General features: G+C 42.5%; 1 protein-coding gene across 1 annotated transcript; it reads right to left on the bottom strand.

Moving 5' to 3' along the window:
- Nucleotides 1–161: 161 nt before the first annotated feature.
- On the bottom strand, nt 162–9,356 carry scyl1 (SCY1-like, kinase-like 1). Its single transcript, XM_034543443.1, is given in 19 exon segments — nt 162–1,005; nt 1,158–1,236; nt 2,031–2,354; nt 3,171–3,260; nt 3,350–3,498; nt 3,944–4,141; nt 4,382–4,457; nt 4,627–4,815; nt 4,910–5,065; nt 5,167–5,280; nt 5,635–5,742; nt 5,936–6,094; nt 6,203–6,358; nt 6,815–6,832; nt 6,834–6,906; nt 7,073–7,299; nt 7,393–7,515; nt 8,378–8,518; nt 9,143–9,356. Coding segments are annotated over 19 exon segments (2,610 nt in total). The 5' UTR covers nt 9,248–9,356; the 3' UTR covers nt 162–880.
- Nucleotides 9,357–15,839: the final 6,483 nt, after the last annotated feature.

A 15,839-nucleotide genomic window follows, 5' to 3' on the forward strand; every position in this document is an offset into this window, starting at 1 on the left:
TTTCATAAACTCCTCCACAACAGCACTACTAGGACACACAGGAAAAAGGGTTGTAAACACATACATTGATTTTCCATTGAAACCAGTTCACCAGCATCAATTTAACTTATTTCCATCATATGTCTGCAGTGCATGCGACACATTAACAGATCTGAAACCAGTTAAATGTGTCACCTTTCTGGCCAGTTTACTACAGTAAAATGCAGTGTTGAATGTGCAAAGTAAATACAACATATTTGTAATCCTGTGCCATGAAACCTTTTGTTAGGCAATAAAAATACACAAGTGCATGCATGGGTTGATTTTTAGTCTTAAATCTGTAAGTGACGGCTGAACTAAAACATTCATATCCACTGTGTGTGTGTGTGCTCAAAAACATTCAATATATTAAAAATGTTTGATTCTGAAATATTGTTATATACGTGTATGTATGTATATATATATATTTCTCAATAAAAGAAAAAAAAAGGTAATTTCTTCATGTCATTTTAAGACAAGATGCAGTATTTATATACATTTATTTTACAAATGTAACGTTATGTTATGTATTTAATGTGATCACCTCGAGCTGCAGGGAGTGCTGCTCTTCCACTTTTCTGTCTCTGTTTGTTTCAGCTCTCCACAATAATGCATTCATAAAGGACTGGATTGTTGCTTCTTGGCCCATCTGTCAGTTCCTGAATGAAGTAAAAGAGGGAATCCCAGCGCTGACAGTCATCTAGTGTACTAACCAACTGTAATGTTTTCTTTTGACGGTTCTTCTTGGTCCTTTGTTTGTGGAATATCAAGCCTCCATCTACTGCTCCGGGTCCAGTCCCTGTGGTCCATGTTCCTCCCTCTCCAACCCAACCCAACCCTCAAATCTGTCTTTGCAGCCCTGTCAGTCCAGTTTGCGTGCGCCCAGTTTAAGAGGACCTTTAGCAGCTTTGCGATCTGCCCGTTTCGCCTCCAGCTCTTTCCTCCTCTCCTCCCGTTTCTTCTTGGAAAGCTCGGCCTTGCTGAGACCTGATTGACAGTACAGTATATTAGTTAATGGTAATTCAACAAGAATAATTGAGTGTTAGTGTACATACAGAATAAGTAAAAAAAAATGGTCCAGTGATGACACAGATAACAGTTTCATATTTCTGATAAGGGAGGCCAGCTGAGAAACTTACCCTGGTTCCCATCCACAGACTCCCAGCTCTCTTCAGCTCCCCAGTCTCCTGTTGCCTCTGCAGTCCAGCCATCCCCAGTCTGACAAGGAGAAACAATGCACATGTCACTGTACAGAAATGCTTATACTCATGATATTCCTCATTTCATCAGAATTTCTTGACCTACAACATTTCATCAAGTGAGAGCAGTCATATTACCTTATTTAAAAAGGAGGAGTCTTACATTTAGGAAACTAAGTTTATTCTCATTCTTGTTAAGAGTTAGGTGGAAAGATCAATATCAATCTCATGTCTGTACACTTAATATAAAGCTAGAACTAGCAGGTGATACGCCAAGCGTAGCATAAAGACCTGAAGCAGGAGGAAACAGCTAGCCTAGCTCTGAAAATGTTTCAGCATCCAACTCCCTGTGAAACCATAACTTATTGTAATCACACTTTGGTTGTAGAGATTAAACAAATGTGATGTAACATGTCAAGTTGTGACCTACGGAGGTGCTGGTGAATTTGTTTTAACCTTTGCACAGTCGATCACCATTGCCAGTCTTCACGGTAAGCTAAGCTAACTGCTTCTAACTTTATATTCATTATACAGACACGAGCGTGGAGTTAATCTTCTCATCTACCTCTCGGCAATGACTAGTATATCCAAAAAGTAAAAATCTTCCTTTAAAGCAGGTAGTTAAATCTTCCATATCAGCCAATAGTTTATGTTTAAAATATTCTTCAGAGGCCAACTGTAAAAAAAAAAGCTGAATAAATAGATCTACCACCAACATTCACAATTTCTGACATTCTGTCATTCCAAATCCAATCAACCTTTCTTTATTCTGTCTATCTGTTGCTCGTGTGTTCTTGCCTTCCCCGTTCTCACCGTGGTGGCAGCAGTGCCAGCTGGGTTTCTCTGAGACACGCTGGCGAACAGATCATTCTGATTGGCCCCCTTGGTGGCGGAGTTGCTGCTGTCCCAGTTGTACTCGCTGGCTAACCGAACTCCTTCTGGCAAGGGCAGCGTCGCATTGGCCAACGTTGTGTCCGCGTCCTCCTCCGCCCAGTCATTGCCCCAGCCTTCCTCGCCGGCAGAGCTCTGCCCCTGCCCTTCCTTCTCGTTGGACCAGCTGTCGTCTGCGTCCCAGCCGGAGCTGCTCCAGTCAGCGCTCTGCTTTTTCACAGCCATGGAGGAGGACGACCGGCCCACCTGGACATGGGAAAGATTTGACGGTTGAGATGGAGACTAATTGAAGTAATATACATTTCTTTATATACATACAGTCAGGTCACAAACCGTGACGGTGAAAGAACCAAAACACCTGTACACTGACAATCAAGGATGACCTACTTTTGCTAAATTCTGTGGCTAACAAATATGTATGATACTAACATGTGTTCAGCAAGGTTATCTTCATAGACAACACTACTTTTATGATTTTTTAAAAGCATTAATACAATAACAAGAAGCAAGGCACTAACGTCACCACCGTCACGTGACTTCGAGTCACCACCAACAATAAGCTTTCGGCAGACTAGCGTTTGGCAGGTTTGCCGTGATGAAGTTTTGTTGTCTCATTTAGCCACTTGTTAGCAACCGCCTTTTTAAAGACACGTAAAAGCTTAAAAATTCGCGAGTAGTATTTAGTGACGGGTTATATGTTGAAATATATGTGTTATTTCAGTCATATAACCAAACACCCATTAAAAGAAGAAGAAGAAACATCTACTATGAGATTAGGGAATCGGAAGTGCACAAAGGCTAATTTACTTCACTCCCGCAGTACTCTAACAACATTTGGAAAGATTTATGACATTTTCACAATTACGGTCTGAGCCCAGAAACACTGTTAATAAAGTGAATACAAGTATGTGGGATTTTTCTTGATGATTCTTTCACATTTACAGACACACTATTTCATAATATCACTACACAATGTTATAAACACTAATTCTGATGTTCAACGTGGTAGTATTAGCACTAAAGATTGTATTGTATCATGGATGAAGATTAAAGGGCTCATACTCCTTTGTCACTGGCTTTCTTTTTGGATGATGCCATTCCTGACCAGTCACTGTTCCAGTCATCTGGCTCAGTGGGAGTTTTCTCTGGCGCCTATATGAGACAGTGTCAAAAATCGATGAGATTTGAAATTACAATTACAGATAATACAAAACACAATTTGTCAAAAAGTGATGACTTACCTCCAAACTTCCCCAGTCCTCCTCTTCATCCCAGCGGTCTCCTATTGACTCGTCATTGTTGCATGTTAATTCATGAGTCTGTGATTGGTTGGCACGGCTAGTGGCAGCATGTTGAGTCACAGGGGCTTGGGGAGTTTTCTCTTCAGAATCTGCGAAAGAAACAGGAACAAGAGATATGCTTCAGACAGATATATTAAGAACTAAAAGGGGGGCGTCAGATTGTTACACATAAAAGTGTGTCTACATGGGGGGGCATTTCAAATGTGAAAAAAGGTTGTATAAAGTCCATTGTGGTACAAAAATCTGATAAATTGGCTGAGGTGAGACTCAGTTGAAGACTACATGTTTGAAAATGAAACAAATGATCTGGAGGTGTGGAGTTAGAAGAAGTGAGCTTGCTAGAGCTCTAAAGCCTACTCCTCATCTTCGCTTTAGGTTTGCAGCTCGAGGCTACCTCAGCTGTTAACAGCACAACACAACTGAATCTGTGACTGTTGGTGTCAAGATGAATTGTGGATAATGTAGCCGCCAGGTTTTGACAAAGAAGAACAATGTGTGAATTGTTTTTTTAAAGACAACACGTGATAACCCTACCAGGTGCAGGTGCTCCATCTGTGGCACTGGTAGGGCTTGTGGCATTGGCGGGGTCGCTGTCCTCAGCTGCTGCGCTGCCCTCTGTCCCTGGAGCATTGCGGATCAGTTTAGAAGTTATGGAGGACATGCCAGTCACAGCCCAGCCGGCCCAGCTGGAAGACGCACCTGCAGGCTGAGCACAGGACGCCACATCCTTTTCTAAAGGACAGAAAGTTTAAAGTTTAAAGTTTTTAGTTTTACAATTTCAGAAATATAACTGAAAGAAATGAGTCGGTTTATTTTACTTCTGATACTCAAGTCTGATGCAGAAGTGTTTTCTTTTCCCCAGAACATGTAGCATGGTATGCAAATATGTAGCATGTAGACATTGGTTTCCTTGCTGAACGAGACATAAAAGTAGAGCGCAGACTCTGCAGCCCAGTGCAGTGTATTACATACCTATATCCGCCAGCTTGGTGGGGTCTTCTGACACAGTTTCCAACTTGGAAAGGAAACTCTTGATGGCTTTGAATCCCTGACAGAGAGAGAAAGGCAAGAGAGGCAACATCTTGAACAGAAATACATCAGCATGTTCAAGTTAATCAAAGATATTATAGTCGCTGTGGTTGTAGTGACGAGGCATTTTGCAGTCAAAAGCCATATGGAACCCCAGGTAGTCACAAATCTCCATTAGTCATGCGTACCTGGTCCCTGACGCCCTTATCTGGGTCAACAGTAATGGCACAGAGGGTAGGGAGGATGCGGGCGGCAATCTCTGTTACGCTGTAGAAGTTGTGTGTGGCGGCGAAGCCCAGTACACCGGCGGAGCGTGAAGCTGGGAAGGGATCTTTAGTTGCTCGTGAAAAGGCAGAAATCAGGACACGTTGTCGAGTCTGTGAAGAGATGGATGAACAAATTCTTGCATTTGAACCAAATCGTGTTTTTGGCTTTGAATGAATTTAGCACAGCGGTGTGGGTGTACTCTACCCCTGCGTTGAGGTAGGAGGCGATCTTGCCCAGGCACACGGTGGTGTTGCACCGGATCGGGCCTTGTTCGTCTCTGGCCTGCAGTCGGGCAAAGTGGCGCATCAGCTCCTGGTTCAGGTTGGTCTCATTCAGCTTGGGAGCCATCAGCAACATAGACTAGAGGGTGATACAGAGAAGAGTTATGGCACAGGAGGATGAATAGGTAATATGTAATAACACCTCTTGGTTTGTGGTCTTGTTTAAAACATGCAAACTACCTTGACAGTCTGTTCTCTGATGGCAGGGTTGGTATCTGTGAAGCCGTGGACAACGTGAGGGAAAATCTGGGAATTGACTGCTGCATCATTCAGATACTGAATGAACTGCTCCATCTGAAACCGAGAGACATGGACAGAGACAAGGAACAATGTTAGAGCAAATAAACGTTTAAAGCCTTTAACACAGCGATATAATTTACTGCCTTTCATTCTACATTAAAATGAATTGTCTTTGCTTGCTGGATGGAATACTGAAAAAATGAAATGAAATGAAAACATAACCAACATGTCCACCGTATAATAATAATAATAATAATAATAATAATATTATATCCTTTATTGATCCCTGTGGGGAAATTCTTCCCTGCATTTGACCCATCCTTAATTATTAAGAAGCAGTGGGCTGCAGTGAAGTGCCCGGGGAGCAATTGCAGGACATTCTCAGTGGCTAGAAATGGCCTTACATACCTGCTGCAGCAGTCGTATCCTCATAGCTCTGTCTGTGGAGGAGAACATCTTCACGATAACAGGGATAATCTTCTGTTGGTACTCTTCAGCCGACAGAAACTTCCCCACCTAGCCGACAAACAGAAAGATATGAGGGAAATAAAAACAAAAAAGAGGATAGAAGAATAACTTCCTAGTGACACAGGCATAATACCAGTAACAATGTCTTACTTCATTTGGAAAAGTTTTACTTTAGAAATGATCAGAGACGCTGGAATATACAGTCTGATATTCAATAAGGTGTGAAAGTTGAAAGAGTCACCTTGAAGAGCGGTGTGAGGACTACAGCACCTGCATTGCCAAACTCAAAGGCAGTAAGCAGCTGAGGAAGGACTTTATGTTTGCAGAAATCTTCAGGGAAGGAGTCCAGATTGTCACTCAGATCCTGGAAGAACTGCTGCTTCTCAGCCGGCTCCTTGATCTTGAGAGAGAAACGGTTTACTCAACATTGAGACGTTACTGTTGAGGTGTGATTGTAACATTAATACAAACACCACTGTTATACATGTCTGTATTCAAGTCTGTGGACCTGTATCTCCTCCAGGAAAAGGTTGCTCTCCACAAAGCTGTTACTGAGAAATCCTCCGGGGGCTCTACAGTTCTGGAGAAAGCGAGCTGGGTTGGGCCGAGCTCGGGGGTTGGCCCCCACCAGCTCACAGTAATGAGGGACCAGGGCTTTGGGGATCTGTGGGCACAAAGAGGACACACAGGAGAGAACACAAGACTGAGAACAAAACTTTTTCACGTCACAAACTACAATCATTTTAGCAGTCACTGAAACCATGAAGGTTAAATTCAGTGCTTGAAGGCAAGTTAGTAAAAACACGTGTGTGTCATTCACGGTCTCTGTTAACTCTTCTCAAGTTCAAGTTGAGAATGCTTCTTCTTTACATGAGCAAAATATATCTGCCATCTAATGATAAATAAATATAGAACAGAATCATCTATTTGTGTCTAATCTTCTGTATTTCTATTTTTTTAGAAAATGTTAAACAAAAGAAGTCTATTTGACCCCACCAAAACACATCTTCAGTACATATAACTACTACTACAACAACAAGCATCTGTAGAATATCAATATGCTATGGAATCAATGACAATCATGCAGTAATAACACAAAGGAACTCTGGATGTGTTATACCTTTCCCAGTGAACGAAGCTGAGGACGTGCGAGGCAGTGACCCGTTAAACACCTCCCAGATCAGGCAGCCAAGCCGCCACACCTCCCCTGCCCTAAAACAAACATGCATACAGTTCAATTGAAACATTTCCACAAACTAGGCAGTAACCAATGGCAGGTTTCTCTCATCCTCCTTTGCTCTTTTTAATGCTGCTCCCCTTTTCTTCCTGTACAACATTATTATTACATTATTATTGTTCTTTCCCAGCCTTCTCTTACCATTTCTCTCCACTGTTGTTGGACATCTCTGGTGGGTCATATCTCTCCATGTCTGGGTAAACAGCCTTTGGGGTAGGGAGTGAGACCCCACTTGGGTCACCTTGCTCAGGCGCCACATGATCGAGGGCACCAAGCTTCCACTCCCCAGCTCGATCCACAAAAACAGCCGATACACCCAAGTTGTTATGAAGCAGGTGGCAGTCATTGACCAGAAAACTCAGAGCTTTCTGTAGGAGGAGGCAAAGAGCAGAAGTGGCGTTTCTCATTACAGATAAATGGCACCCCTGAAAGTATCCAATGGCGCTCTCTGCTATCCTTACCACTATCTGGTGCAGTCCCCAGGAGACCTCCAGTTCCCCAGAGCCCCCCTTCTCTGCCTGGGCCTTCAGGTGGACTGCCAATGGTGTGACCTGCTCAGTAACCAGGTACAGGCTCTTCTCGGTCTGTGAAACAACCACAAGAGGGCTGTCACACTATCACAATATGATAATCGTGGCCAAAACAATTTACAATAACGATATTATCACAATTTATTTATATTTATATTTATATATATATATATATATATATATATATATATATATATATATATATATATAATGACTTAGAAGGCCCTGGATTATAAACATTGCATTATCAAATGGGTATTACTGGTATCATCAATACTAGTAAAATCACAAGACCCCTGTTTCACATAAAGTTTGTTTTATCACCACAGATTTCCATTGAAAGGCAGTAAATGTTAATACTGCCGTATTACCCAGTACTTACCCCTACTAAACTGGAATTAAAAGGAATTCATGGCAGGAATTATACTAAGCTAGGAAGTTTGGCAACATCCAAGTTGCTGCTCAAGTTGAGGTAGTGTGTTCAGTGGTAAGCCTCCTCAGAATTATGAATATGTAAAAAAAAAGAAACAAAAAGATGGGACAGTCAAACTGTCCCACTTCCCTTGTTGTATTTGATTTTCAATTAATTCTTTTGGCAAGCCATGCAATAAATGCACCAATTTCACGTGTGTGGTTGTATAATAGTTAGTGTAATTTATAGCATAGTTAGTTAGTATATTTTATGATTTGTTGATAAAATATATGCTTATATTATGTAGTGCACTACAACTATTAAGCCTACAATGGCATATTCACACTCACCTCTATCTGAACGTAAACATGCAAAGATGGTCGAGATGAGACACTAATTGTATGACAGATACATGAAACAAGGTCACTCACCATTTTTTAAACATGTCACTAAGCAAGCTGAGTGACATGTTCCTCTGAACGCCATAAACACAGAGACACATACCTCCAATCCATCCACATAAGCCAGGATGTTAGGGTGACGCAGGGTCTTCATACGCTTGAAGGCAGCCTTGGCAAGCTGGGTTTGCTGCTCTGTTCCCTGTGCCAACTCGTACAGAAACACCGACACTGGCTCCCCATTGGTCTGAGGACACAGACAGGGTATAATGGTGATTTGTGATATTTAAAACATTATGATTTATAACGTTTATGCTTTGTAATCACATCAAACAGAAGAGGATGACAAAATCAAGTATCATATCCCCACATTATATTTACTTAAATGACAATGAACGTGATGAAAACAGGAAGCAGGTGCTTGGTTGTCTTTGGACATGCAGGGGTAGTGATGATGGTGACACTTAGAGACCAACGTCAGCTGCTCAGCGATAATCACCTGGACATGCAGGGGTGTGACGTGCTGACAGCAATGAGGGGCGGCATCTTTACTAATGTGATCAAACTTGAGCCGGAGAACGGCTCCAAAAACTGTAACTCACTCGGCTGAAAGGAGGTGACGTGGCGAGAAAGACGTGTCTGTCTATCACAGTAAACAAAGCTCGCTTCGTTAGCGAAAAACTAACGACACACAAGAGCGAGAAGAAAAACGAGCACCGGCATTGAATCGACGAGAAACACGAGAAAGACCCGACCAGACCCGACACGTAAACACGACAATGTGCCGCCGGGCATCGTAGCTAGACGGCAAATCAAAGTGGCGAACAGACACTAAGGCTAGCTAGCCGGCTAAGTAACGGCCCTCTCTTACCTTCCGCTTCCCTCGATGCAGAGTCCATATTCCAGACTCCTCTGCGTCTGGAAGAATTTCATAAGCAAAGTCTTTGACCGGATCCCTGGCGAAAAAGGACCACATCTCCTCTTTCCTCCACACCTCATCAAACAATAACACACACGGCGACAGGAGAACTAAACAGACCGCTAGCTCGAGAGCCACAGGACGCTAGCTGACGACTAGTACGGAAGTAAACTGGGTCCGTGTAAACTTTGTCTCTGCACATTGGTTCCGCAATAGGTTTAACATTAATTACCAATAGGACGGTGACGAAGAACTGCATTTAGATAACGCTGAACCGAGATACATTGTTCTAGTTAGTACAATATGAAATGATATACATTAATTTTGTTGTTGAATCACAACATGACCTTTTAGATATTATTGCTCTTTGGAGCACTGAACAGGTATGCTGTATTCCTAAGTCCACACTTAGGAAGTTCATGTCAGTATTAAAGAACGATATTTAGACATTACCACAAATGTCCCCTATTGTTTACAGTTTGTGGTAATTCATTAAATATTCATTATATTTATTTGGCCCATGCAACACAAAAGCACATATCCAGAGTAGCTGTCTTATAGAGTGCCCAATAAATATTAAAATTGCCCTTGATCGACCCATATGGAAATTGTTATAACATGATAGATTAATTCTAGATAGCATGTTAGCAATTATGTTCCCAAGGAGGACTAGGGGAATTGGAGACAGTGACACACCAACTAGAGTTAAGTAGTGGGGATTTAACAAATATGCAAGTATTTACCATAGACTGTATGGTAAATACTTTTCAGACTACTTCCAAATATTTGGCACATCAAGAAACTGCTATGGAAGTAAGTTAATCTTAAGCATTTTAATTTAACGTTTGGATTTTAGGCTATTTAGTTTGTTTTACTCATCTTAAACAGATGGATTACAATGAATAAACAGCTGCTCTGGTGACTTATCGGGCCAACTTTATACATTGTCATTTGAAAAGTAATTCAGTCACACACACACACACACACATTACATTGTATATGTCCAGTGTCAGGAAAATATCACACCGAAGTTACACCATCAGGGTTTCTGTCGTGTTCAGCTGATGGGGTCCTTTTGGTACCACAAACAATGCACCTTTATACCTTTTTCCTAACATTCAAAGAATGACAAAGTGAATATAAAAGGTGTACAATTAGGTATTTGACATTTTATATAACAATTTTGTCAGCCGTCTAGAATCCCCCCAATAAACTGATTGACTTTCCCATTACTTGCAGTAACACTGAAACTACTTCTCAACGGCCTCCTGCAGGCATGATCCAGTCAGCAACATAGAAAAAGCATTAGAATCAACAACATCCAGAGCATTTAACATCTTAGGCATTAATAATGGTGCGTTCACACCAAACCGTTTGGTGTGAACGCACCATTAGAAATCTAAATGTTTAAGACCTAGACACAAGTAGCTTGATTTGATGGAATCATCATGTCGGTGCTTAAGGGCCTTCATCTGCAGGCGTGTAATGACTTGTGCAGCACTTATTTAAACAAAACTCAAATTGTAAGCCAGGGAAAGTTTTATTGATTCATACATTAAAAAGATAGAAATACAATTCAAACATGTTTCAAGTATAAGTTACCCATAACTGCCCGACTCTTCACCATCTAGGTGATTAACGCAAGTTTGTAAACTAATAGCTCAACACTGGGAACTAACCGCTTTTGATTTTATGAAATCCATATTAAGGAAAAGGTCCTTGAATGGCTACATCAGTTTCTAACACAGCATACCATAAAAAATAGCAAGACGCCGCAGGGGATTGAACCCTGTCCTGACAAAGTCAGGAGTGCCACCACCAGAGTCTTTTGCTTTTTTTGTTGTTGCTGTATGAAGGGCAAAAGCAAAACCTGGAGGAACAAAAACAACCGAAGTAGTTTGTTCCTCCAGGAAAAGAAAAACCACTGAACACCTGGCTGCTATATTTTCCTGTCACCACCTGGGGATTTCTTTTGGTCACGAGGCTGAAACAAGACAGACACTGGTTTCCCCAATCCCCAGCATTCCCCACGACAATGCATCGTTACAAGACAACGCATCATATCCAGAACAAAGCCGCAATACCAGCATCCCTGTTGAAACTCAAAGCCGTTTTCCCTTTGACATTCAGCTGGACTTGCGGGTCATACGGACAGGGAAGTTAACAGCTGCAATAGAGAAAAAAAAACAAACACACAATTTAAGCCCCCCCCCCTCCCCCCACCAATTCTGTCAATGTGACAATTTGTCAATACGGTTAAGGTTTACCGCAACTGGCGTAGCAGCAATTACCGCAGCTATTTTTCCTCAGTGATGCATTAAAGAATGTATCCTAGAGGCTGGCTGTACCAAGTCATTCCAAGACTGCCTGTGGAGGTTTAGTCGCCTGGCTCAGTATCAAGTTAAGCTGAACGAGAAATCTGAAAGGAAGAGAGAAGAATGTTGTTCCCCCCCCCCCCCCAACCAACCGTGACCAAATACTAATGCAATGTTTGAAAACGACTTTATGAACAGTAGGTTGTGTGTTACGAATAAAATGTTATGCAGAGCTGATGTGCATGCAACATGTTGAGTTACACATTAAAGCCATGGCATGTTAAAGAAAAATCAGGGGAACCAAAATCACTTAACTTAGCACCCATGAGACTGAAGTGATGCAGTATATGAGACAAGCTTGCAGCTCTTGGTCTTAATGCGAGTGGATTCTCAGTGCGGCATCACAGGTTAGGCCATCCCAGATGACAAATTAAAGGCAATTTTAGGGAAATTTCGACCTGAGAAACCAAAGGGGAAAGAAAAAAAGGCACACAAACACAGAGCGGAGGCGGGGCTTCTGCGAAGGACGTCGGGGGGGTTCAGATTTAAGCGCAAGCGCACAAGGGGTTGGTACTTCATTCAGGGACCACTCATATTTGCCGACAGCGTCCACAGATGGCTTTGCATTCAGAGGCAGGCGAGATCGGAGTAGACAGACGAAAATGATCTGAAACAAAGAGTGATCTACACAACACCCACCACAAAATACTCAAAGATTCAAGTTCTACTCATCTTTTAAGATGCAAAGCAGTAGGCCCCATGGCCAGAGTATGCTAGTAAAGCATTGTTACTGATGATTTGAGGTTAACATAAAGCCAGTTCCAAGATGTCATTTTGTCAACTACAACATTGCAGAAGTTTATTTTAATAAATTAAGCCAACATCTTACTACACAATCCAGGTTAGAGGACTTCACTCACGCTTGAACCAGTCGCGCACTTGATGTCTGCAAAGAGAAGTGTAGCGAAATACCCAACCAAAACACAACACTAAAGCAACACCGTTGCGCTGCATTTCACACCAAATTAAAGCTGCACAATGCACAGCTTTCCTCAGCTACTTACATTTTGTAAGAACTTCGCACAGATGCACGACTGCAAGTAATTTAGTATGACCAACCTGCCACTTGCACAGGTGCACAAGGGCAAGCAGCTGAGGGCTAATTGTACCAGTCTATACATATAAAAACAACCTGACTCCATTTGTTCAAACTGCGTGGTGGTTGATTTCAAAGGGCAGGGTGATTCCTGTGTTGTCCTAGTAGGTAGACTGCATTCTTCCTTTGGACTGTTCTGTAAGATCAAAAAGGCAGACAAGAGACACCCCTATACCCCCCCCCCCCCCCCCCCCCCCCACAGTATCGTAGAACTGACTATTGTTATCCTTACCCAAATGCTTTACTGAGGATAACATCAGAGTCAATGAGGGTACATCAAATCTTCCCATTATCGCAAGACTCTTGTTAAGAAAGCACAACAGTGCTATTTCTACAAGTATAGCAAGTTGCTTTCATTTCAAGGACAATGAGTTGAGCCCAGTCAAGATAAGACCCTTCTCGGGTGGAGAATTTTCGATTTTCCAACATCAATATCCGATGGATTCAACTTATCTGCCTTCAATTTCCACTTTGAAAAGGATGTCATTCAAGCCCCGGTCACATCCGTGCTCTACCAAGCTCCAAGCTTTAGTCATACCTGAAAAAGCACAAGAAAAGCTCCCCCACACAAGCCCCCCAAAAGAACAAATGCATACCAAAACTGTATTCAAATCACAACAAGCTATGCATTTATTACGCAATAAGAAAATCCTTTACAGATAGTTCACTCATTGTATTGTCAATACAAGGCATAGTAACTAATTGCAAAGGAATTGCAATGGAGGTATTTAGCCAGACAATGAATGTTAAGAGAAATGTGAGCACGTTAAGTGACCTTACGTGATGCTCGATGCGCAAGGAAACTTGTACAAACAATGAGTTAGGAGAGTTCCTGATGGTCTCGGGTATTGGAAAGCGCACAGGACACCGCACACTGAAAAATGCAAAGGAAAAAGCCACTCCCCACAATACCCCTCCAATGATGCAGTACAGAACTACAAGAACATTACTTGCATTACAGTACTCCAATAAGGACACAACTTGTATCATTACGAATACAACTCAAAGAGATTTAAGAAATTTCCCAGAAGAACATTTAAATACCGCAGGCCTGAACGCGATGGATTCCTTCCTTAAGAACTGTGGACGTGGACTTGACTGTAGACTTGTCAAGGGCGGGCCATATAACTTAATCTGCAAGAGTCACAAATACACAAGCCCCTCCCAACCCAACAAAGCAACGTGAAGCCTGTACAGAATGACAATGACTTCTAGTAAAGAGATTTGTTACCACACTCCCTGGAAAAAAAGAGCATCTTGCTACACCAGGTGACTAGTTTTGAAGTTGCTATCCTGCGAGGCATAGAGTCCAATCGAATCTTGTTTGGTGGACCTGGTGGTTTCCTATTCAAGCCATTTTGCGTTGGGTAACATGGAGCTGTGAAGTCTAGGGGAAGAGACTGATTAACGCCCCACAACCCCACCCTCCCATTTCCCAAATGATGTGCATGAAACCCAGTTTACAACACATTCCAAATAGGGTAGAATCAATAAAGCATCCAATGGATTTTTTGAACAATACCAAATACCTTCCTACATTTCTTTAAACCGCAATGGGTGCGAATGATCCCGATCCACAGCGCTATAATAATTAAGATGAGCTCAACTTGTACCGAGCCGTTAGCACCGGGGAGGGGAGGGGGGGGGGGGGATTCTTTTGATGATCAGCTTTTGGGGCCAGGCCTGTGGAAAGAAAAACTCGAAACACGTTTTAAATGCCCCCTCCCCCCAACCCTCCAAGAATTTTCTTTACTAACTAGGTTCAATTTGAAACATATTTCTCCTTTTGTGTGCAAAAGTTACTATACTAAACAGTATAGGCAACAAGGAGTTAATGTACAGGATAGTTACACCCAGATGTACATGTCATGCATTAACTCACTGCTGAGGTTAAGCGGTAGAAGTAGCTGATCTGTACCAATGATGCGCCGCTGAAGTACTGAAGATTGCAGTATACACACACCAACCGGCCGGGAAGGAGACCATCCACGCTCACACTCCAATGCTGAAAGCTTCTTTGAGGACCTATCGAACAACAAAGGGACTGCATCTCCCTCTGGCTTGGGGAACTACTTGTGATCGCAGGGGGTAGAGAAGTCCGATAAGATGTTCCTCTCGCCAGCACACTACCAAGGCATTCATCACAGCAGACACCACCACACTCAAGTCAGCGCACAACAGGAGGGGTGACGACGGTACACAACGATTTACCCGGCTTGCCTGTAAAGAGGAAGAGAGCTGTGCGAGAAATTGTGTTCTACAAAAATTACTTTTGGAATAATAACTAAATGCCTGAGATTGTTACAGGAATACAACCACCCAATATACAAACCAAACACCACGCTTTAAACTTGTAGGGCTAGAAGACACGAGCCCTGTCCCCCACCCTCATCACTGGCTGGCTTGCTCTGGAACTGCTTCAGCGATGGCCACTCTGCTGCTGCTGCTGCTACCCTGCACTGCGGCTCTGGCTCCCTCTGGTGTACACTCGCCGCCAGCTACTGCAGCTGCTCTCTTGGGCCCCTCTGCTCTTCCCTCCACGCCCTTTGGTCCTGTTCTGCCTGGAACCACTCTGGTGCTCCCACGCCCTCTGGTCCTGTCCTGCCTGGCTCCACTCTGGTCCTCCCCGTGTAGCATGGCCTCGCGCCGCACTGGTCCTGCGATGTTCCTCTAACTAAGTCCATTTCCTCCCCTTGACAACTCAGTCCATTTTCCCCAAGGAACAAAAAAAAAAAAAAAAATCTTCCATATTATCTAAAAAAAATAAATTAAAAAAAAGGAAAAAAAATGACACCTAAAAAAAATTAATTGAATTGCCTTTTCTTTAAAAAAAACAAAAAAAAACGGAAACTCACTGAGCAACACGAAAAATCAAGAAAATAAATGCTGGTCTAGACAATGGTATAGATTGAAGACACTACGGCCAGGGCCTCGTCCAACATATCTAAAAAGTCTACACAAATGGTTGTCGGCTTACAGACGCCCTAGTTTCCTTTGTTAACCTTTTTCCATTCAGTTGGCCAAAGACTTAGCGATTAATTCTCATAATGACGCTTACTTCGGATCTTTAGTCTCAGACTGGTGCGTTTCTCCTCGGGTTATTATATAACAAATATGTCGATAATGCAATTAATTGCATGTTTATCACAATTCCTCTCGCTTTGTATAGCTCGACTGC

Source organism: Cyclopterus lumpus, chromosome 10 (assembly GCF_009769545.1).
Source record: "Cyclopterus lumpus isolate fCycLum1 chromosome 10, fCycLum1.pri, whole genome shotgun sequence".
In the NCBI taxonomy this organism is placed as follows: Eukaryota; Metazoa; Chordata; class Actinopteri; order Perciformes; family Cyclopteridae; genus Cyclopterus; species Cyclopterus lumpus.